The sequence below is a fragment of the Canis lupus genome, chromosome 10 (genome assembly GCF_003254725.2).
Source record: "Canis lupus dingo isolate Sandy chromosome 10, ASM325472v2, whole genome shotgun sequence".
NCBI lineage: Eukaryota > Metazoa > Chordata > Mammalia > Carnivora > Canidae > Canis > Canis lupus.
Window position 1 is genome coordinate 51,582,271 of NC_064252.1, and position 25,150 is coordinate 51,607,420.

Consider the following 25,150-nt stretch of genomic DNA (forward strand, 5'->3'; position numbering starts at 1 on the left):
TTGGTGAGGGAGTGATTCCTAGCATCCTATACAGTAAAAATATTCAGCAGATTATGACCTGTCACTGCTCAGAACCCTTCAAAGCCTTCCCATTTTCATTGGAATAGAAGACAGGCTCCTTTACCCGTCCTCAAGGCCCTGCGTGCTGGGCCCTGCCCACTTCTTCATTCTTCCCTCACACACGTTTTTCTTTGAAATGGTGGCTTTTAGTTCCCAGGAGGAATTTTACACCTACTATTCCTCTGTCTAGAATACTATTCCTTTTGCTTTTTAACTGACTAGTGTCTTCTATTTCAGCTCCATGTCACTTCCTCAGGAAAGCTTTTTCTATAGCAGATTCTAAATTAAGCCATTTTTGTTCAGCTATGTAATAGGAGTTCTCTTTTGTGTTTTTGCTGATGTAATAATTTTCTCGACCTAGACTGTCCGCTCCATGATGAGAAGGATCCAATAAATATTAGCTCAGTATGTTTTTTTAAATTGTTTCATATCTATCCATCTCTACATAATTCCCCCCATCCCAGTCAGATTATAAACTCTTGGGGGCCCAAGATTTCTATTTCTCCTGTTTCCACCATAGGGCCTGGTACAGGGCAAGTCTACAATTGGTCACCTGGAACCTGTTTTTAAAGTACAGAGAAGGGACCTTGGGAATCACAGCTCAGGGAGAGGCTGTTTGTCTAATTTTATAGTTTTCCTACACAGAGTATAGTAGTCAAAAAAAAAATTGATTTTTTAGAGCATTTTTTTTTTTTTAAGAGCAGCTACAACACAGCAAAACTTAGAAGTACCGTCTTCCATATGCTCATTTATCTGGCACTTGCACAGCCTCCCATCAACATCCTCCACCAGAGCAGTTCACTGGTTACGATCGATGAACCTAAACGGACACGTCATTATCACCGGAAGCCCATAGTTCCCGTTAGGGTTCATTCTTGGTGTTCTACATTGTGTGAATCTGGACAAATGTATAATCATTATTGTATCATACAGAGTAGTTTCAGTGCCCTAAAAATCCTGCATTCCACCTGTTCATTATCACTTCCCCCCAAAAACCCTTGTGACCACTGATCTTTTAAACTCTATCTGTAGTTTTGCCTTTTCCAGAATGTTACATAGTTGGAATCAAAGAGAATGTAGCCTTCTCATATTGGCTTCTTTCACTTAGTTATCTGTGTAACGTTTTTAATATACATATATATATTTTTAAGAATTTGTTTATTTATTCATTAGAGAGAGAGAGAGAGAGAGAGGTGCATAGGGAAAAGCAGGCTCCATGCAGGAAGCCCGACGTAGGACTTGATCCCAGGACTCCAGGATCACGCCCTGAGCCAAAGGCAGATGCTCAACCGCTGAGCCACCCAGATGTCCCTATTAAGGGATATATTTATATTCCTATATATATATTTAATATATATATTTTAAAGCTGTAGTATCTCACTCAGCATTTTCTCTATGTATGTTTCATGGAAAGTCCCTGAGTCTCTAGGTGAAAAAGTGATCCATGGTCAATTAGGTCGGAAAGCCTGAGTACCCTTTCCTGTTTTGGGAGAGGCAAGTCCACATTGGCATTATTAGCACTGTTTAACCCACTGTATGCCTCAAAGACTTTTGCAGTAAGAGCTATCTATTCCTTGCCATAGGATGCCATAGGGCTCCATGAAGCCCTTTTGAAACCTAGTCCCTTGTTTTACTCCCTCTTCTGTTTGATTCCTCCTCAGGGATGGTGGCTCACTATATTATCTTTACCTCTTCCAGGGGAAATAGTACCAGAAAGCTCTTCATAAAGGAATATCTTAGCAGTACCACATGTTCTATGCCAAATTTAACTGTCCACCTGTTGCTGTGGTAACAACACAAACAGCCAAACACTAGATCACACAAACCAGCAGGCAGAACTAGTTTCTTTTAATAAATTCATGGTTGCCTTGGAAAAACTGGGCACACTGATGCTATGTTAATTTAACATCTTGAAGGAATTGTGAAATGATTAAATGCAGAGTCAGTGGCTAAATGGTTACCAGTGATTTATACTTTTGGGGTAGATTGATGTGTGTGTCTGTCCATATCACATGATTGTTGGTCATTTGAATATATGTCAAATTAAGTGGAAACTGGCTAGTATCTACCAATGATGTGTAAGTATGATGCTGTATTGATGATATTTCTGTTCAGGTTTGATAACTGGCTTATTCCCACTTCTCATCTAAAGTTGGGACTCCTATATTATGTATTGGCAGTTGCCCCAGGGGATGACATCTGTTGTGTTACACCCCTGAGCACATCTTTTTCCTTCTGTCTGTAATATCCTTCTCCAACTTGACTGAAAAATACTCATCTCTCCAGAGCCAACCTATCTCTTTGTGGTGAAGCTTTGCTTGACTCCTAACCATCTTCTTCCTACAGAACTTGATCTGAGTTTGTTTTAACTCTCATCATTACACAAATCCTAGTCCTGTGAGGTTGTCCTTTGAGGATAATTACAGTGTCATGTCTTCCTATCCCAGAAATCAGCTCCATGTCTGGCACATAGTAGGCATTCTGTAGACATTTGAATGAATGAATGAATCAAGTATGTAAGGCCTTAAGAATCAGCAGTTAATACTGAGAACATGAACAAACACAAATCTTGGTCATTATTTCTTAGGCTTAATAAGCATCAATTTGATGGACTACTACCTTCTACTAAGGACAATAAACATAATTTAGACTTTTAGGTTTCTACCTACGTGAACAAAATAGGCCCCCACTACTAATTTGCCTCCTAATAACAAAAGCTAGTTATTTCACAGTTTTTGCTATGGCAAGGTACATGTATGACTGTTGCCTAATTAACTCCATCTACCCTCAGTAGTTCAGAAGTTGTTTATTGATTTACAAAAAGAATTTTAAAGTAAAGCAAGAGTTTTAGGTGTAGGATAACAATGTAAACATTTGCCTTTTCCTTTTCTGCCATCAAAAAATATGTAAAATTTCAAAATATGTAAAATTTCAAGTATTTCTGTTTATTAGAGATTACTTATAATGGGTGGCACAGAATAAAAAAACTAAAGATTTGAGATGACCGTGATTTAGTTTCACTAAGTTAAGGAGACAAGAGTGAAAATGTTGAAGTTTTTCTTTATGCCTTTCTTCTTCATTCCTATTTTTTAATTTTTCCTCTTTTCATACAATAATGTATAAGCCTCATCAGGGCAAGGCTGCTGTCTCATTTGGTCCCTGCTATATTCTCAGTGCCTAGCAAATGACTGGTATATAACAGCTTCTCAACACATTTACATAGAAGGAATAATAGTTGCAAGGTGTCTTCAGAGTAGAAGAGAAGATAGGCCTGAATCAGACTAGTGGCCTTGGTGAGAGGGAGAAAGGGAAAGGGATGATGAGCCATTAACACAGGTACAGAATTGACTGCCCCAGAAAGTAATGAGATGAGAACATATTAGGAGAGGAAGGAGTTAAAGTAGCGACAAAATATGGAGCCTGATGAAATTAAATGGTGAACAAAGAGAAATGGAGTTTGGAGGGGAAGTTGCTGATCTGTTTTACGCATGTTGAATTTGAAATTCCAGTGGGAGATAATCAGTAGGCAGTTAAAAATGTGAAACTAGAGCTTAGAATAAAAACCAGGGATGGAGATAGAGATGTGATAGTCAAAGCTACAAATGTGATAGACTGTCAAGATAAAGTGAAAAGAATGTAAAGAGTAGGAGCCTCAAACTAAATCTCTTGGGGGACGCAGCCTTTAGGAGGCATGAGGTGAATAACAACTAGAGGTGTGCTCAGGTGGGCATACAACTAAGAGAGTGTATACAGTTCAAGGAATTGAAGGTAAGCAAGTGTTTTAGGAAGAACACTTGCTTAATGGTGCTAAAGGCTGCAGAGAAGGACTGGAAAAAGGTGATAGAATTTGGCATTTAAACTTAATATGAAGATAGCAGATTTTAAGGAACTGTGAGTGGGCATAACATATCTCATATTTTTAAGCCTATAGTAGATATTCAATAAATACTTGTTTCGAAGTAGAATCAGAATTCACCTCCTTTTCAGAAGTAGCTGTTTTTTTGTTTTGTTTTGTTTTTGTTTTTTTGCTTGACGGGCACTTGGTCAATTCTCAGGAAGCTGCTAAGATTGTAGAGCTCCTTTAGTGAAGTAGAGTCTAGCACTCCGGTCTTCTCAAGTTACGGTTATCTACAGTTGTTCACCATGTGAGTCATATGTAGCGTTCTTTTGATGTCTCTTTATATCTCAAGATCTAGGCTGCTAAACTAGTCCGTTGGCAGGCTAGATCACTGCCTAATATAAGTCTGGTATTGCCTTAATAAATGCCTTTATTGGCATTTACTGGAAAATTCCTTATTTCCTTTGTAAATTATTTCTTGAAGTTTGGAAATAACTGCAAGGGTGGAAGGTGGGTGTGGAAATAAGGCAAAAGGGGTGCAGAGAAAAATCAAAGATGGGCTGTGTAGCCTGCAGTTAGAGGATCTTACCACTAGATGGTGACTTTGTATTGGCCTGATAAACTGCCCATTCACAAGGGGAGGCAGAAAGTCAACTAGAGATAGTTGAAAACCCACCACAATGAAATTGAGAAGCTTTTGTGACGTGAAATGACGTGGCCAATGAGCTTTGAAGTAATAAAAGTTGAGGAATTCCAGTGTCCTCCCAGTTCTGCACAGATGGCGATGAATCGATAATACTTAAGCATCTGGTTGACAACGGGCAATGTGGGGGAATGGGGAGAAGTTTTGGGAAGTACACAGCCTGCATTCTAGTTCACCTGTTAGACCCTTGATGGTGGTATTTGACAAGTCACTTCTAGGAGACTCTGTTGCTTCACCTATAAAACGGGAGATGCTAATACCTAAGTTGTCAGAGGTGGATTCAGTTTTCTCCAAGATCTTTCCCTGTTTTATCAGTGAAGAGAAACAGAGGTTGAGGTTTAGTGTCCCTTGGAAAAGAGAAGAAAGAAGGGGCTAACGAATCTTGGTCACTATATATTTTTTTCAATTCCTAACTTAATTTTTGGTCAGGTAGGTGGAGTCTTAGCAGATTTTTTTTCTCATTGTGAAAACCCTGGGTATGATTTTTTTTTTTGCCACGGGACAGAAAAGAGGACAGAGGTAAAGGCTGAGAGGGGACATGTTCTACAATGGCTTTGTGGTATATGCGTGTGACTGCAGGTGGGTCTACTTAGGTCTAGAGCCATAGAGAGGAGGAGAAATAGGAGATGTTCAAAATTTCTGCCTATTATTATTGATTGCTCAGGACAGCCTTAGTTCTTTTGAATCATCACAACAACCTATGGTGGTGGACTTGTGTCCCTGTTTTACATTTGAGGGATTTGTGAGTCTTGTGATGTTTGATATGTTAAAGAGGTATTTTCAATCTCCTCATTATTAAAATGATAGGATTTTTATTTTACCCTTACTCAGAGGGCTTTGTAGGAGAACTACTTTGGCTGTTTATCCAGAAATGATTAGGCTTTTAAGCTGATACTATTTCATTAGGAGAAAATCAAGTCTCTAGTAGGGCAAATTTCCAGAAGGCTCAAGTCGAGGCTGCTTTTCCATTTTCCATAGGATACCTGCAAATGCTAAGTTGCCTTTGGCAGAGAAAAGGAGCTTTATTCTGTCCTCTGTTACCCGGAATTTCTATAATGTCTTCTTCAGTGCAGAGTAATTAGTGTTCACCAAAAAGTCATTGAAGAAACTGGACTGTAGCCTTTCTGATACGAGAACCTATGAAAGACTCTTAATTCCAGCCATTGTCTACATCTTTTTATTGGAACAGAATACATAAAATTAGAGTAGACTAGGGTTTGATGTAAGGGAGAGAAAGTAACTGATAGAGAGCTTAGGAAGATTGAAAAGGTAACTTAAAAGGTGGATCAGATGAAGGAGGGGACTATGTCCTGAGGCATATGCCTCTGCCACTGAGTCCTTTCAGGAGTTACTGCTTTTGTGCAATTCTTGATCTCTAGTGCCCCTGGTGAACTCTGATTAAATTAAATGGGTTCTGAAATTCTCTTTTTTGGTTGGAAGATGTCAAGAAAGCTGTGTAGCCTGAGCTACGAGCTGGCAGGTAATCTGGCTCTGCACGCAGTTATTGATACCTTTGTCTTAGAGTGTATTTAAAATAATTGCTCCTGACAAAGTTCTTATTATATGGCCTTAATATACCTGGAGTCCCATATGGCTCAGTCTTTGTATGATGTTGGCTTTCTTTTCTGAACCCAACTATGGAGATGTCATAGGAAAAAAGATTGGTGGATCTGAACTATTTTCATGAACTGACAGAAAAACTAAGGAATACCCCCCCTCCCCCGCCACACACACACCAGGGAAGATGAATGTGTTTGGCTGCCAACGTAGGGGAAATGACAAACTGAAGAGGAAGCGCAGCGACATGACATTCAAAAGATTGGCCAGCAGTGAGATTTCTAGTGTGTCCTTTTTCTTCCCCATGTTACTCTGGTGATCCATTGCCTGGCTTTGAGGGCAGGGAAGCAACAGTACCAGACATGGCAGGATGGTGTGAAGGCAGCTCCAGAGCCAAAGTGAGAAGCCAGTAGCTACAACATCTATATGCTCCCTGAACATTTCCACATCTTGCTTTCTTCTGTCCAGTGGGCTAAGTACTTATACCAAAAGATATCTGTGCTTAGGAGAACATGCCTGGAGATAAAGTAATGAGATGTTCCCTAGAGGTCAAGGGAATGCCTGGTGGTGGTGAGGATCAGGGAATGGTTGAATTTAGAGGGCAACTTTTGGGACTCTCTACCTTGAAGACCACCGTCCTGTCCTTTCATTTATTTGGAGAATAAGCAAAGCCTAAGTTTTTTTTTAAGATTTTATTAATTTATTCATGAGAGACATAGAGAGAGAGGCAGAGACACAGGCAGAAGGAGAAACAGGCTCCATGCAGGGAGACTGACGTGGGATTCGATCCCGGGTCTCCAGGATCATGCTCTGGGCCAAAGGCAGGCACTAAACCGCTGAGCCACCGGGGCTGCCCAAGCCTAAGTTTTTATAGCTAGATATTCTTTGCAAAAGCAGTTGGTAGTCTTCAGGAAATAAAGGATGAGCTTAAAAGGAAAAACAGTCAGACATATGTGAAAAAGTTCTATGAGAGAAGTTTAATGAAATGAGCTAAACCAGAGGAAATAGAATGAATAATAATAATAAATATAGTAGGATATTGAAAAAATAAAGCAAGGAGAAGCAAATATGAATAGGAACCAATTGGAAATATTGAGTACGTAAATATAATTGCTGAAATAAAGCACTCAGTGGATCGACTGCGTATGATAAATGGATACAGCCAAAGGACCTAGAAACACAGAAGGACTAGAATAAGGAATTTCACCAGAAAGCACAGGAAATGGATGGACAGATGGCAGGTTGAGAGATCTGGAGGATTGATGTAAAAATTCCCCTCAACGGAATCACAGAAGTAGGGAAAAGACGCTTGAATGGGAGGCACATAGAGTGTTGAACAGGAGAGATGACCTCAGACAGAGATTTCACAGTGGCAGTAAAGGATATGAAAAAGAGAAAATTCTAAAAGCCTTCAAAGATAAAAAAGCCTACCACCCGAAAGGTATGAGAAAATCAAATGATAGTCACACTTTATAGGATCATACCTATATATTGTATAGAATCCTATGTGTGTAATCAACAGCTATGCTAGTTAGGGGAAGTAGTAAATTAATATCTTCAAAGTGTCAAAGAAAAGACAGTAAAACTATATAAAGAGCAAAATTATTTAAATGTGAGATTGACATACAGATACTTGGGGGCATATATGTCTGTCTCCTTGTAATTGCTACCAAGATTTCACTGTGAAAGAACTTCTCAAAGATGTATTCTGGCTAGAAGTGAAATGACTCTGGGAGGAAGTAATTAAACCCAGGAAGAAAGGTAAGTAAGTAATGGGGACAAATACAGCATACACATCATTTTGGGTAAAAAAAATAAAAATAAAAATAAATGACTATGAAATTAGGCCACAATGGATTCACCATTAAATCCCAAAGAATCATGGGAGGCCTGGGTGGCTCAGTGGTTGGGCGTCTGCCTTTGGCTCACATCCGGGGATGGAGTCCCACATCAGGCTCCCTGCATGGAGCCTGCTTCTCCCTCTGCCTGTGTCTCTGCCTCTCTTTCTCTCTCTGTCTCTCATGAATGAATAAATAATATCTTTAAAAAAATCTCAAAGAATCAACCTCATGCAGACCAGTTCTCCAGCCACAAAGAAGATGACTTTTCCTTGGAACAAATTCCTAGAAGTAGAAATTCTGAGTTTTAGAATCTGTGCATCTTCAGTTAATAGAGCCAAATGAGTTCTAAAGTTCCACGAATCCCTACCAGTTATTCAGGTTTGGGAGTTTCATTGGAATTGCATTCAGTTTACATACATTGATTGGAAAGGGGATTGAATGATATCTTTATAAAGTGAAAGGTCTCATCGGAGAACATTTTATCTTGCGTTAGGTCTACTCTAAATAAGTTCTATAATCTTTGTGAAAGCCTTGCTCTTAAGTAGTTTGTAGGTTTGGTTGCTATTGTGAGGGTTTCTTCCCCTCTATTGTATTTTCTCATGGTTGCCAAAGGAACATAATCAGAATTCTTTGGTAGACTGTCAAAAAACTGAGATAATTTAATTTACATGAACTAAAATGCAAATCTTGTATGCTGTTTGGTTGGGTTTGATAATTGCTTATGTTTGTGTAACCACCACACAAAACAAACTATCTGCATCACCGTAGAAAGTTCCCCTTTGCAAACAACACTCTACCCTGAGACCAGCGCTTTGGGACTTCTGCCACCACACAGTAGTTTTGCCTGTTCTTGAACGTTATATAAATAAAATTGTATTTACTCTTTTGTGTCTGGCTTCATTCACCTCACGTAATGTTTTTGAGGTTTTTCAATGTGTGATAGTAGTAGTTTATTTATATTTATGGCTGAGTCATATTCTGTTGTTGAAATGTATACCTTTTGATGGAAATAGGGGTTTGGAAACATTTTTTTGTTTTTTATAAATAGGACTGCTATGTTCATTTCTTTTTCTGATGTATTTTACATTTCTTTTGTGTAAATACCTAGAAATGAAATTTCTGGGACATACGGTAGATGTGTTTGTACTTCCTTTCTTTGTTGGACTGTTTATCTTTTTCTTTTCTAGGAGATCTTTATGTATTTTGGATATGAATCCTCTGTCAGTTGTATGTATTGAGAATATTTTCCCCCAGCCTTTGATTTGCCTTTTAATTTTCTTAAGTATTTGAGCAGAAATATTTCATTTCAATCAAATCCAACCTACCAATTTTTTTTTTAATGATTTGTGCTTTAGGGTCCTGACTACAAAGTCTTAGCTGATTCTAGCATCATAAAGATAATTTTCTATGTTTTATGTAAATAGCTTAATGTCTTAGCTTTTATAAGTTTAAAGTTATATTTCCATTTTTTTGTTGCATTTCAATGATTCTTAACTAATTTTTTTTTCTCCATCTGAAGTTTCTCTTTTATACAAGACACAATGACTTAATACTCTGTGCAGTTTGACTGTCTTGCTATTGATTTTTAAGCAATTAAGAAACAGTTGTTTTTAAAAGAGTTAATAGTTGATTACATTGACTTCTGTTTCTGTGACTACCATCCTTTTTAGTACCCTCCCATTGCCATATGACCTTCTCTTCACAGGTCTGGGATTGTCAACTCTCACAGTCATGGTATTCTGGAAAGTCGACTTTGCCCTCACACTTGAACAATGTTGGCAGAAAATAGAGTTTGCATTTTGACGTTACAGCTGAGTTTTACCAAGTACTGATTTCTGTTAATAATCACACCTTCCTGATTAATTTTCTGTGCCTGACATTCACACCAGGGCCCATACTGGAGCTTGGTTCTGAGTTGTAGCCCTGGCACTAGAGAAATTTGAGTCACGTGACATGGATTGGATTGTTCTGCAACACATCTTTGTTTGTTTCTTTTCCTTAAGGGTGTCTGAATTTGGCTAACTCACTGTCTGCAAAGCTCTAATGTTGCCCACCTAGCTACCTGGGTAAGCTTTTCACATGGACCCGCCCCCTGTCCTCAGCACAGTGACTGTTCTTCCTCTACTGTATAAACCCTTGTGTGCCCATTCTCTAAGAGAAAAACAATAAGGAGTAACAGGAGATCAGCTAATTAAATCATGCTGAGTTAGACCCCTTTCCCAAGTATCTCTGTATATCAATTAAACTAATATTTGTGGTGTTTGAGTAGTTCTTGACATTTTCCCCCCCACACATTCCAACACCTATATCCTTTCCAGAATTAGGACCCTGCCCCTATTTCACAATTGCAGAAATTGAGAATCCTAGACATTAAGTGGTTTTCTGAAGGTCACAGAAAGTAGTGAAAAGTTCAACCCTCGAAATAGGTCTTTGGGCATGTTGTTCCTTGCTCTTTCCATCGTAATACATTTGACGGTAAAGATTTTAGGTATTGCAGGATACTAGTAGGGATGTGATTCTGGATTATATCCAGAAAACTTATTTTTCTTAAAACTAGAAGTTTGTACCTTTTTTGACCAGCTTCACTCTTTTCTTCCAACTCTCACTCCCTGCCTCTGTCAGCCAGCCAATCTATTCTGTTTCTATGGGTTTGGCTCTTCTAGGTCTCTTATATAAGTGAGATCAGACAGTATTTGTCTTTCTGTCTGATTTCACTCAGCATAATACCTTTAAGGTTCATCCATGTTGTCACAAATGACAGGATTGCCTCTTTCTTTCTTTCTTTCTTTCTTTCTTTCTTTCCTTTTTTTTTTTTTTGTGGCTGAATAATCTCTGTGGGTATGTATCAAATTTCCTTATCCGTTCATCGGTACACACTGAAGTTGTTTCCAAGTCTTGACTATTATAAATGCTGCAATGAATAACAGGGTGCATATTTCTCTTTTATTTTCTTTGGATATATATCTAGAAGTGGGATTGCTGGATCATATGGCATTCTATTTTTAATTGCTGGATAGAATTCTGTTTTCCATAGTGGCTGTACAATTTAGAGTCCCATCAACAGTGCACAGGGGTTCCCTTTCTTCACATCTTCTCCAGCACTTCTTTCCTTCCTTCCTTCCTCTCTTCCCCTCCATTTCCTCCCCCCTTCCCTTTCCCCCTTCCCTTCCTCCCCTGATTTCCCCCCTTCCCTTCCCCTACTCCCCCTTCCCTTTGCCTCCCCATTCTCTTCACCCTCCCCCCTTACCTTTCCTTCCTCCCTTCCCTCTTCCCTTTCCTTCCTTCCTGCCCCCCCTCCTCTGAGAACAGGCATTCTGATAGGTGTGAAGTAAAATTTCATTGTGGTTTTGATTTACATTTCCCTGATGATAAGTGATGTTGAACACCTTTTCATGTACCTATTAGCCATTTGAATGTCTTCTTTTGGAAAAATGTTCATTTAGCTCTTTTGCCCATTTTTAACTGGATTACTTGTTTTGATGGAGTTGTATGAGTTCTTTATATCGTTTGGATATTAACCGCTTGTTGGATATGTGGTTTGCAAATATTTTCTCTCATTCAGTAGGTTGCCCTTTTATTTTGTTGATCATTATTTTTTTCTGTGGAGAAGGCTTTAGCTCTATAGTTCTTCGTGTTTGTTTTTGCTTTTATTTCTTATGCTTTTGGTGGCATAGCCAAAAATTGCCAAGACCAATATCAAAGATGTCTTTCTCTGTTCTATGAGTTTTATGGTTTTAAGTCTCATATTCAAGTCTGTTTGTTTTAATTTTTGTGAGTGGTATAAAATAGGGGTCTAGTTTCTGTCTTTCATACACAAATATCTAATTTTTCCTGTACCATTTATTTAAGAGACTACTAAACAGAGTTATTCATGATTTCCTGGTAAATATTAGTTGACCATATGTGCATTAGTTTTTTTTTTCTGAGCTCTTTATTCTCCCCCTTTGATTTATGTGTAAGTTTTGTTTTGCCAGTGCCACTGTTTTGATTACTATAGCTTTGTACTACATTTTGAAATCAGAAAGTTTGATGCCTCCAGCTTTGTTCTTTTTCAGGGTTGCTTTGGCTATTCAGGTTTTTTGGTGATTACATACAAATGTTAGGATTATTTTTTTCTATTTCTATTAAAAAATGCCATTGGAATCTTGATAAAGACTGCACTGAATCTATAGATGGCTTTGGGTAGTAAGGACATTTTAAAAACATAAAATTTCTAATCCATGACCGTGGAATATCATTCCACTTGCGTCTTTTTAAATTTTTCATCAGTGTTTTAAAGTTGTCAGTAGATCTTTTACCATCTTGGTTAAATTTGTTCCTGAGTATTTAGTTGTTTTGGACACTATTGTAAATGGGATTGTTTTCTTTCTTTCTTTCTGGGAAAATTTGTTAGTATATAGAAATACAACTGACTTTTGGATGTTGATTTTTCTATTCTGCAGCTTCACTGAATTCATTGATTAAATCTTTTTTGGTGAAGTCTTTAGGATTTTCTGTAAAATCATGTCATATGCAAATAGCCAACTTCTTTTCCAGTTCTGAATCCTTTATTTTTCTTATCTGATTTCTGTGACTAAGGCATCCACTAGTATGCTTAACAGAAGTGGTAAGAGTGGGTGCACTTATCTTTTTCTTGATCTTACAGGAAAAGCTTTCAACTTTTACCTATGGGTATGAGGTTACCTGTGGGGTTCTCCTGCATAGTCTTCATTATGTTGAGGTACATTTCTTCTATATCCAATTTGTTAATGTGTTTTTATCATGAATAAACGTTCAATTTTGACAAATATATATATATATATATATATATATATATATATATATATTGCATCTGTTGAGATGAATATGAGCTTTAATTTTCAATCTATTAATAGGGTGTATCACATTGTTGATCATGTTGAACCATTCTTGCATCCTGGTGATGAATCTCACTTGATCATGTTGTATAATCCTTTCAATATACAATTGAATGGAGTTTTCTAGAATTTTGCTGATAATTTTTACATCTGTATTTATCAGGAATATTGTATCCTTCACCCTCCGCCTATGTCTCTGCCTCTCTCTCTCTCTCTCTCAATCTGTGTCTCTCATGAATAAATAAAATCTTAAAAAAATAGTTTAATACCTTTGTTTAACTTCTAACCTAATTGTTAAGTGAATTATGAATCACCATTCTATTAGACAACCTGACTCTCTGTATTTGCCATTACCAGTGAGTTTTACACATACAGTCATAGATTTTTACAATGTTAATAAGCATCTTCTTATTACCAGTTGAAGAATGCCCTTTAGCATTTCTTGTAAGGCATGTCTAGTGGTGACAAACTCCTGCATGGATGTAATTGTATGTTCCCTTGTCAGTTTCCTGAACCAGTATCTATAAGAAAAAGATGACTCACCTACATATTTTTGTAATCCTGCTGCTTATCACAATGCCTGCTCCCTAGCAGGTGCTAAGTCAATTTATGTTGAATAAAAGAGCCATGTTTGAACTGCCTTTTTCATAGATGGAGTAGGCACATCAGACAGGCAAATGGTGGGACAGCCTTTAAGGCAGAGAGCATAGCACATGCAAGGCATGACAGACCTGAAAGACAAGGCATATTCCAGAAGGAAAGGTTTGAGAAAGGCTGTAAAATAGGGAGTCAGGGCACAGTTTTCTGAAGGGGAAGACTTCAGAGGGATGGGGGCAGTCTTGGAAATTTTAAGGATTATGGCTGTACGCTGACAAAGTACATGAAAGTGTAAAGCACTGGGAATGAGTAAGTCAAAGCATTGTGAAGCTGCAGTCCAGCTGTGGGGGATCCATGAGGATGCAGAAGTCCCCGGGAAGGTGCAGGATTGAGGAAAGAAATGGAGACAGGTGCCAAGGGTTTATGATAAACATGGTGGAGGTCAGTTGAAGGGCAGATAACAGGGTCAGTGTGAATGTGTCCCAAGAAAAGATGATAATACTTGCCTGCCACCTGTGTAGGACCAGGATGATTTTTAGGTCTTTTCAATCCAACAGTTGCTCCCCACTGTGATAGCCCCCAAGTAAGGCCAAATCTAGTTAGGACGTAACAAGTAGGTAGTAGTGACTAAGAAGAGAGTCAACCATCGTTCTTCAGTGTCCTTCTCGTCACAGCACATCAACACCCTGCAAACAGCAATCTTCAGGCTTTGTTATATGCACACTGGGGGTGAAGTTTACCATGGGAAGGACAAGGCAGATCCTGATTATTTGGGCAGGAGGTTTTATAGCCCCAAGTATCAGCACGTTTAGTGCAGGCTTGGCTGGTCATGTCCCCTGGGCCTATGGACTCTGAGACTCCTTATCAGGGCTCTGCGACATGGCTACCGGAGGGTCAGAATAGGACCTCCCACTGTGGTATCAGGGCAGGGATGTAGCTGCCCAGATCTAGATCTATGGGCACTTCTACCCTAATGTTGCTTCATTTGTGAAATGACTGATTCTAGCAGGGAAAGGGGCCCAGGCCATGCAATGGTTTTACTCTTCAAAAAAGTTGACTCTTCTATGGATAAACAAAAATACACATAAATTAAAGGTTATTTCTTTCTTGAGGAAATACCATTGAGTTTTGAAATGTGTTAACCACCTTGGCTCATGCTCAAATATGGCCCATGAGTTAGGGCTGTTTTGGGTTACAGTATACTTCACGGACTTTATCTTCCCTGGTTTTTGCTGAGCTTAGCTGCATTCCTGTCAGGGTGACCATGTGCTTAGGACCAAGAGGAAAAATGATGTTACGGGGAATTAGTAAAATTCCTACTCACCTGAGTGCTGGGCTTTGCTTTGTGATTCCATTTTTCCCATTTATTTGATTAAATTTATACCATCAAGGCTTCACCATGACCAATGATCACCAGCTTATGAAAATGCACTAGCTGCTCAGCTGCTGGTCCAGTCATACTGTTAGAGGTTTCTGGTAAAGGCTGCTGCCCTTTATTCATGCTAAGACTGGTGTTTGCAATATCTTTCCTTTTATGTAACTCTGGGAAGGGGATGTCTGGGACTTGAATTCTAGTTTCACTCTGCCTCTGTTACCTGGGTGACCCCACATAGACCACTTAACCTCTGAATGGCAATTTCTTTCTTTACAACAAGAGAACCCTTCCTACTTTACAGGAATATTTTGAGGATCCAATGAGCCAATGCAAGTCAAAGTCTTCTAGAACATGTGAAGCCCACTGAACTTTAAGAGATTATTATCACTGTGGTGTGAACCATTTATCATATCCTTCTCAAAGTGACAGCTCTACCGGAGAGCAGCTTTGCTATTGGGAGGGTGGAGAGATGATGGTAGAACAGGTGAAGGGGGGCTGGGGGAGCCAGGAGGATGAGGTGGAGCACATTGTTAGAGGAAATGAAAAGTGCCTGGAATTCAAGATTTTCTAGTATTCAGTACTAGGATAGGCAATTTATTTACATCAGCTCAGTTAATACTACAATCTTTCAGATATTTTTTCCTCTCACTCTGGCTTGACCTTTTCAGAAGTAAAGAAGACAGAATAATCTGGCTCCCTCTACTTCTTGTCTTTGTCCCTTACTACATTCTCCCACCCTCTTTTCTCTGTTGCAGGCACACTGACCTTCTATTTCTGGAACACAGCATGCTCACCCTAACCTTTTGCACTTGCTGCTCCCTCTGGAACACCCTTCCCTTGATACCTGCATATCTCATTTTCTACTTCTTTCCTGTCTTTACTCAAAAGTCACTTTTTCAGGGAGGCCTTTAAATTACCTTCTGACATTTTATACCCTACCCTGCTTCCTTGATTTGTGTTTTGTCATTAGCACTCGTCACTGTCTAGGATTCAATATGTATTATTTAGCTTGTATGTCCTCTTACCTCTGCTAGAATGTAAACTTAACAAGGGCAGAATTTTTTATTATTTACCACTGTGTTTTCAGTGATTGGCATGGTACTTGACTTACAGTAGGCACTTAATAAGTCTTTACTTAATGGATGGATGGATGGAAATAGAACTTGTGGGCATCTTCAAAGTTAGTTTTTTTTTTTTAATTTCCAGAAGTAGCCACAAGTGAAATAATTTATCCTTATACCAAATATTTACATAACTGCAAATGCTAACCATTATAGCTTTTGATTACTCTCTCCCACAAGTAATTTCACTCTTGAATTTTGACCTAACCTGTTTATAGAAATACATAGAAGACTAAAGCTGCCTTATGACCTCCAGATATCCTAGGAATACCTGGGCTTACCACACCAGCCAATGCTCCATCAGCTTAAGGTGGATAGAAGTTTTCCTGGGCCATTTCCTGAGGAAACAATACCTTCCCTTTTGGTATTTGGGAGCTTGGGCTGGAAGCATCCCATACTCTACTTGGAACAAATGGAGAGGAGAATTTTGTTGGGACTTCTGAAGGGATGTGTCTTATAAAAGTACTCCCATCACTTTATAGACAGAGGCAGTATATATATATTTTTAAGATTTCTTTATTAGAGAGCATGAGCACATGTGAGAGCAGGGTGGGTGGTGGTGGGGAGGAGTGGAGGGAGAGGGAGAGAAGCAGATTCCTTTTTTTTTTTTAGCACAGAGCCCAACTCAAGGTGCCATCCCATATGAATCTGAGATCATGACCTGAGCTGAAATCAAGAGTCAGATGCTCAACTGACTAAGCCATCTAGGTGCCTAAGGCAGTGTACTCTTTTTTTTTTTTTTTTTTAAGGCAGTGTACTCTTAAAGGTATTTTTCAAGTTTTCTTCTCCCCCTTTCTCCCCCTCCCTGGAAATCAGGAACATTTAGTCATTTGGGAGATAGATTTTTTTGTTTGTTTGTTTGTGACAGGAACCCTGTGGTATGGCTTCTGTGAATGAAACTGAATGAAACAACTTAAAACCTTGTCTACCCAAACTTTATCTTCAAGTAACTCATTAATATCTGGGAAGTTTAAATGACCCTGGCTAATGACATGTGAGGGGAAAATTGCCTGAAATTTCACTAAAGGCAGAGCCAACATGCTCTTTGTAGCTTATGTAGGATCACTAAAAATAAAATTGCTTTACATTCTTCTTCTTTTGTGTTTGTTTATAAGGAGTGTTTCAAGATTCAAGGGATTCTCTGTTAAGAAAAGGAAGCAAGAGTGTACAAATAGAGTGCTCTTACAATTTTGGGATTTAGTACATTTTTTGAGACTTATGTATGCAAGGAGATCCCAGGGCTGCAGATAATACTATTGGAGAGAATAGAATGTTAGGAAGACTTTGGGTCATGAAAAGGAGTGAGTTTTCCTTACGTTTTCTGATGTCTGAAATGAGGAGCCTTGAAGACCTTCAGAAATATTTTCTTATTGCTCATCCTTTAAACTAGGTCCTGGGGCTCTAGATCATGGTATGCAGAATCCTGGGAAGTCCAGAACATGACATAATGACCAATGGGCCTTTTTACTGGGATCTAAGTCTGAGCACATTGTTTTCAGTTGAACTCTTTGCAGCAAGTTGAGAGGGTTTAAAGACTGAGATGGGAAAGTTCTACCCTAAAAAGATACGACCTGAGCCTGGCCCCCTTCCACATTGCCCTTTTATTTAATTTGTCTTGGCTTTCTCTCTTCTCATGTCATCCCTCTTCCTGTCCTTGTACTTCTTTTTTTCTTCTCTTTGTCCCTTTCATTTAACATATCTTGCCTTGAATGAATATTTCTTAGATAATGTTTGATTCCAGTGGCTTCCTTCAGATCTAAGCAACTTCTAGAGTTTGTTCCAGAGAAGACAGACTAACATGGGTACGAGGAGCTTGACTATGGACTATGGGTAGAGGGAGAGAGGAGTGAGGGATGAGAACATAATATAGGAGATGTGAAGGTGTCCTGTGCTTCCTGACCTTAGCTCCCTGGCTTCATCTCATAGGCAAGGGTTTGGGTTAAATCAGGTGGTGGGATGAGATTGCCTACCCATCATTCTTTCCACTGAAGCTTCCCCTTCCACTTTAGCTGGCAGGGCTGTACTTGCACTACAGAGGCTAAAGGTGGCAGATTTCATTTTGCTATCTCTTTTGCTTCCAGGATGGTAATCTGGAATAACAGGTAGGAAGAGATGTTTGCTAAAGGTCTTTTGGAAGAAATTTTCATCTCTTTGAAAAGAGAGACAAAGAGAGGGAAAGACCTATCTTCATTTCTAGATTTGGTCTAAATGCATATGGCATCTGGAGTTGCTACAGTTTGCATTTGGTCTGCATATGGCATCTGGTGTTACTACAGTTGCTACAGTTTTGCTACCAAGGGAGAATCATGATTGAACACTGCAAGGATGGCAGAGAAAAACATGGAAAGATCCTGGATCCTTGAGACCACCGAGCTGCCCATCCAAGTCTGGAGCATCTTATGTAATTGGCTTTATTGTTTAAGCTATTTTTAGTTGGAATTTCTGCTACCTAAGCTAAAACCATTTAGATGGGAACTAGCAAGCACAACCTCGTGGTTGGGCTTTTATTTTATGCTAACTTTTAGTTTCTTTAATTTCACATATTAAACAGACAAAGCATTCTATTTACGTGGCTTTCTCCAATGCCCTTTACTATCCAGAAGCTGAGAGTTCATTCCTTGATTGTCTTTATAAACTTTTCTAATAAAATACTTAGTGAATCCAAAGCCTATGGCCATCACACTAGAGTAAAAAAATTGGTTTCAGTAATCTTTTTCTGATTTTCTAATGAATGGTATATCATGCTGGATGACTAAAGGCAGAGTGTCCATTCTGATAAGATCTACAGCGTATTGGTGATGCAAGTACAGAAGAGCCTTTCTTCTTGTTTGATTACTCCTTCCATGCATCCCTTCCAGAAAAAAAGGTCTGAAAGGTTCTCCATGTTTAACACACACTGAGCTCTGTAGTAAAATACAATTTTGTGTGCCATGCCCTCCCTCCCCCACCAGTACTGTTTCTGTATATAGCAAGTTAAAAATTGTATTAATCTGTGTGCCTCGTTCATCACTTCATTCTCCTTACTAAAAGCTTCTGGATGTACTCATTCAGCCTCTATACTGATCCCTCTGAGGAGGAGTGTACATTGTCTGACTGCACCTTAGGCAGTGAAAGAGAATCTGGAGTGAAGATGGAGGGGAAGGTAATATGAGGGGTGAGCCAGGATGGGACTGAAGGAATTTGTGGTAGGTAAAAGTTTGAGAGAGCCATGGGAACAGGTTCAGGTTGAGGTCAGAGCGTGGGAGAGAAACTTAGACAGGGCTGCCAGTCACCCAGTTTACACAAGGATGGCCAAATGAGTTATTGGCAGTCAGTGTTCATTCTGAGAGATCAGTACCTGAGCTCTGACAGTTAATAATATTTTGAATATCACCTCTGGAATTATGGGAATTGAAAAATCGTTGGGAGATACAGGTCCTCTGTGGTGTTAGAGGTTTGAAATAAAAGTTTTATAAAAACAACCTGGGATAACATTTTAATTTCTTTTGGGGTGTGTGTGTGTGTGTGTGTGTGTGTGTGTATGTGTGTGTTTAAAATCTGAATTAGTACTCTGGGACTGAAGCATTACTCCAGGAAGCACAATCTAGAGGTGTTACCTATATAATCATTTTTTTTTAAATGGGAAAAGAGTGATTGAGACACTGGACTCCACTGGACTCCAACTGTTTTTATTCAAATACAGGAAATATAGGGTTTTTCCCCTTAAGACTTAAGAGTTTAAAGCACTAAATTTAGCACCCTATAAATATGTTTGCTTTTTTGAGAAAAATCTTATTTCTTACCAGGAAGTGTTGTAGTGATAGAGTGATGGAACAAAAGTCTTATGAGCTTCTCTTGTTGTGTATTTTTCTCTAAACATATTCTTGCCTTTCAGAACCACTGTTAAACCAGTGTGTCATCCACAGCTATGTTGTGAAATAATTAATATTGTATCTAAGTTTAAATTTAGCTTCTACTTGCTTATGAATCCAAATTCAGAAACCTATTCCCTTTGGACAAAAACAAGGAAGAAATATAACTGCAGATGGAGCTGGGACAGCCTAATAGTGTGGCAAACTGGTATGCGGACCAGGGAGGAAAATGCTTTCTTTTCATGTAGTACTAGACTAGTGTCCTCTGGCAGAAGTATAACATGAGCCACAAACATGACCCCCGTATGTAATTTCAAATGTTCTAGTAGCCCTATTTAAAAAATGCAAAAAGAAATAGATGAAGTTAGTTTTAAATACATTTATCTCTATGTATCTGAAATACTATTATTCTAATTGGTAGTCAGTATTAAAAATTACTAAGATACATCAGTTATTTTATTTTTTGGTACTATTTGAAATCAAGTTGCCTTTTGTACTTCTAGCATGTCTGAATACGAGCTAGCCATATTTTCAGTGCTCAGTAGCCATGTGTAGTCAGGGGGTACTGTACTGAATACCATAGGTCTAGACTACTTCTAAAAAGATAATCATTCTATTTTTCACCTGATGCTCACAACAGATCAAAATGGTACATAGGCAGAGATGATTACTTTTTCTTCTAGCCCTATAAGGACCTCCTTGTTAATGTATCTGGGACCAACTTATGAAATGTTTGCCATAGGGCAATAAGAGAAAGGATTGGCTTTAACATGGAAAGGGGATACTCAGGAGACTCAAAGCTTTGTGAAGTGGTCATGGCACAGTACTTGAAGATTTTTATGATTAGTATTTATGATCTAGGCTATCCAGATGGTGTCTTTCATGAAAATAGGTATGGAAAGTATAGTTATTTATCAGGAACAATATGGTATAATGGAATGATTTCTAGATCAAGGGTCAGGAGAACTGGACACTAGTCCAGGTACTGGTCTGAAGGGAGAAAAGCCTGTTAGTATCCATTTTCTTACCTAATTCTTACAATAAGCCTAATGGGTGGGAATTACAACCAACTCCAGTTAACAGAGAAAGAAATGGAGCCTGGAGAGGTGGTGTCTTGACTTATCATAGATTTAGGATAAAATCTCAGTTCTGATTTTAAAGCTGCTATGTTCTTAATATTATAGCCTATATGTATGGCATATAGTAGCTTTATCTTTTGTGAATTAGGGTTCACCTAAAGAAACAGAGCAGGCAGGCATGCATGCATGTGTGTGTGTGATAAATATCTGTTACAGGGAATTGGCTAATTCAATTTTGGAGATTAGTTACGCAAATCCCTGTAAGGATGTCATATCTACATTTGATGCTGGAGTCCACAGAAGAGGCAGTGATAAAGGGAAGATGACAAGCATGCTGGAAGCCACAGCATGAGCTGGAACACCATGAGATCAAACCGAGCTCCATTGCCATCTTGTTGCCTCTCCCCCTTGTTCATAAAAGAATTCTGCAGAAACTAGGGTTCTTCATCATGGAATGAAACACATATACTTGGCCCAGGAGTCAGAGAACCTGAAGGGGAGGATCCAGGGGAAGGTGGAGCCTTGCAGGTCCTGTAGCTGTTTCATAGCAGTGAGCTAAGTCAACTGATCAGCAACAAAGTGTAAGAGTGACAAAATGGCTAGAGCTTCCCGTGATCACTTTTCCAAGGAATCTTCCCTGTGGCCCACCTTGATGGGAAACACATAAGGGAATTCTGGGTAATGTAGTTCAGTCTATTCAAGTTGACACATAACAAAGCCACCACATAGGTATTGGGTAAATATTTGTTAAATGAATGAATGAATATTGTGCTGCTTCCCTTGGAAGTTCTTTGGAAACCAGAACATCTAATGCCTCTTATAAGCCAAGCCATTTGGAATCAGTCACTTAATCCTTTGAGTCTGTTTGTCTATAAAACTCCCAAGAACAATCCCTGTTTTCCATATTTAATAGGACTTATATAGAGATCAGTTGAGATGATCTGAACAAAAGCACTGTGAACATTATAAAGCATAAAACACAAGTAATGTAGTATTATTTTAATTATGAATGTTGTTACTACTTGAGCTTCCTAATTGATCACATAGAGTAATAGTTCCTGAGCAATTTGCCTTTTAGGTGTACCAGGGAGGTTAAATTGGATGAAGAATATAGAAGTACTCTGTCAGCTATGCCATAGCATATACTTCAAAGGTGAGACTTCAATTATCATTCAACACTGAGCTACATTTGCACATAATGTTTTAGTTCTGGGCTAAATGGCGTAGAGGGACAAGCGTATAATTGGTAATCCTGGGAGCTGGAGGGCAGTGGCCATTTCTCAAATGGGAGTTGTGGGCAGTGGATAAAGTTTCTGTCCTATAAGTCTGAGCTTGGATTTCATAGCAGCCAAACTTGCTCAGCAAGATGAAGAAATCCCTGCGGAAGTTCTTAGTGAAGATGGCATAGAGGAAGGGGTTGGCACAGGAATTGATGGGATAGAACAGGACCAGGAGGATCTTTGACTTGGACACAGTGATGAGGGGCACCTTGAGGGAGGCAGAGATGGCAAAGAAGGAGATGGGCGCCATGCAGAGGAAGTCTGTGAAGATGAGCATGGCCATGCGCTTGGCAATCTTGGTATCACTAGAGGAGGACACGATGTTGGGGTTTCTCACTGTGAGGTAGATGTGAGCATAGCAGCCACAGATGACCACAAAGGCCAGGACATTGAGCACAAGGAGGGACATAACATACAGCTGTGACACGGGGCTGTCAATATCCATGGGCAGGCAGATGCTCACCTTCATGTAGCTGCTGATGCCAAAGATGGGAAAGAGTGCAACTGCAAAAGCAAAGATCCAGCCAAGCAGCATGACCCCAGCAGCGTGGCGGAGCTGCACTTTGCACTCTAGCTGCATGGCATGGGTGATGGTGTGCCATCTTTCCAGTGTTATGGCTGTCAGAGTATAGACTGAGAGCTCACTGGCAAAGACTGTGAAAAAGCCAGCAGCATCACAGCCTGCTCCAGTTTGCCAGTCAATGGCATAGTTGTGGTACTGGCTTTTGGTGTAGATATCAACTGATGCTATGAGCAGCAGGTAGATTCCAATGCAGAGATCGGCAAAGGCCAGGTTGCACATAAGGAACCGGGGGACTGTGAGTTTGTATTGGCTGGTAATCAGGATCACCAACACAATGATATTCCCTGTGATGGCCAGGATGCTAATAAACCATATCAAGACTCTGAGAATATCATGCCCCATGATATCTTCACATGGATTGAATGCATCTGGCTTAGGGGAGCAAGTCACATCAACCACTTCATTGCATAAGTCATAGTCAAATTCACTGTACATCATGTCAAATCCTTTGGCGTAACTGGATTCCTCGTCTTCTGCCAAAGAGATTCTCTGACCCCTAGCCTGAGTCATATCCTCAATTTCTCGTCTTAAAATAGATTTGTTGCAAATCGGATGAAGCTCAGAGCTAGAAAAATACAAAAAAGGAACAGAATCAGCATCCTGGGTCCGGAATGGCAAATACATCACTGTTTCTGCCCAGGGTAGAAATGATGGGGTTTCTTCCTGAATTTTTTTTTTCTCTTCTCAGTCTGTCTGCCCTTGAGGCTAAGCTCAAGGGTTAATGGTGCTTACTGTAAATGAACAGAATGACATGTGTATATATTCCTAGAGTTGGATGGCCCACTGGGGAAACCATCTGGCCACAACCTGAATGTGGGAGGAAGGCGCCTGGGACTAGCTAAGCTTTGCTGTTAAGTGCAAATAATTTACAGACCTTATATCTACTCCACCCTTTGCCTTTCCCTTTTCTATTCAGCTATCTGTTAATATGCCTGAGTAGGATATAATGCTATTCCTCTACTCTCTACTCCACTTGCTGGAAGATCTGGACTGTTTTCTAACTGAAATGAGAACTTACTTGCTGCTTTTATCTACATGAAGCAGAGAAGCAGAGAAGCAGAGTCTATGGTCAGTTCCCAGCCAGGGCCTCTCTTTAGCTCTCTGGTACTCAGACAGGTGGGAGATCTGCTGATTAGCCCAAAAGGTTCCTCAGGATCCCCTTCTCTATTAGCTTACTTGCCAGGAGCCACACTAGGCCTCAGGTATATGTTGGCCTACAGGGTAAATCTGGATTTTGCATATTAAATAATTACTTAGTGAGTGCTGAGAGAGCAAACATAGGAATGCAAGGGAGAGTCTAATTCATTCTCAGATTATAACTCATTCCCTGGGGGAGCTTGGTCTTCTTGGGGTCACTTTCCTATCTTGGTTTTTCCTTTAAACTCAAATGTACAAGAGGCCTAGTCAACAGAATAGAGGTATTTTTGGAAGGGATTTGAACAAAAGCCAAATGATAAATATTCTACCTATATGGATGGTTAGTGCTTGTAAAGACCGGGGGTAATAGTTCTGTTTTGAAGCAAAGGCTAGAGGAAAAGAGATGTTTTACACTGAGTCTCTTCTGGATGGAAAAAATTTCACATAAACACATAAACTTTCTCCCACTCTCCCTTCCTGAGAACCAAACCCACAGCAATGTTAAGTGACTTTTTATTTCTCTCAAACCCTAACATGATCTCATATAAGTAGGGAAATGAGTGTTAAATCCTTTAAAGAATTCCCCCTCCATAAGGAGAGAGTAGTTGGGGGAGTAGAGGAGGTAAAGTTTGCATTTGATACTGAAGGAGGGGTCCTGGTTAAGTGTTATGACATATACGGACTAAACTTTTCCCCATCAACCTCTATGAGAAAAGGCTATTAGGGAGTATGCTTTCCTTTCTTTATTCCCTTCTGGGAAGTGAATTGAATTGCCAGGAAGTCATTGTCTCTTGGCCAAAGGGTCTCTCTTTCTCTTTTTTAATCCTGGTGATGCCAAAGACAGGAAAGGATTTAATCCTGGATAATGTGTCATCTTTCATTTTAGGGACTGGTTGGGCTTCTCATATCACTCACAGGTTGCATTAAAGGAGCAAAACAATAGTGTATATGTAATTGAAAAAGCCAGAAAAATCTTTTGGTTTTTGTCCGAGATCTTACCAGAAAAGTGAGGCAAAGCTCAGAGATGGGCCCAGGGAGGACAGGACAATCACTGTGGTCCTTCATCTAACTTGTGACTCCTGAACCCTGTCATTGGATTAGTAGCAGCCCAATTGAAAGAATAGAAAGTAAGTAATCTGGTGCCTACAGATGACAATTCCGTTCAGTAAACTAGATCTGACTTAATCATCTAGAGACCGCTTCACTTCCTGGGGCTTAGTTGGCTTCTGTGAAGATTCTTAATGTTGATAATGCTGCTAACATATTTTTTTT

At 39.4% G+C, this 25,150-nt stretch overlaps 1 protein-coding gene and 2 long non-coding RNA genes across 12 annotated transcripts in view; 1 reads left to right on the plus strand and 2 right to left on the minus strand.

The window, feature by feature from the left end:
- Positions 1-4,573, minus strand: part of LOC112672036 (uncharacterized) — a 38,308-nt gene extending 33,735 nt beyond the window's left edge. Inside the window, exons 1-2 of one of the 4 annotated variants that reach the window (XR_007413797.1) lie at positions 4,488-4,573; positions 792-880 (exon numbers count right to left, since the gene is read on the minus strand). This is a non-coding gene — a long non-coding RNA (uncharacterized LOC112672036). Of the gene's footprint in view, positions 1-791; positions 959-4,036 lie in introns of all 4 variants that reach the window. The other 3 variants (XR_007413796.1, XR_004803051.2, XR_004803050.2) reach the window with 3 other exon arrangements.
- LOC112672047 (uncharacterized) overlaps positions 1-25,150 on the plus strand; it is a 101,950-nt gene that overhangs the window by 45,466 nt on the left and 31,334 nt on the right. The window lies entirely within an intron of this gene.
- Positions 16,662-25,150, minus strand: part of FSHR (follicle stimulating hormone receptor) — a 179,343-nt gene continuing 170,854 nt past the window's right edge. For all 7 annotated transcript variants that reach the window (XM_025466426.3, XM_025466415.3, XM_025466434.3 and 4 more), the window contains one exon: positions 16,662-23,306. In XM_025466426.3, the coding sequence (XP_025322211.3) occupies positions 22,082-23,306 (1,225 nt within the window). In that variant the 3' untranslated portion in view covers positions 16,662-22,081. The remainder of the gene's footprint in view (positions 23,307-25,150) is intronic.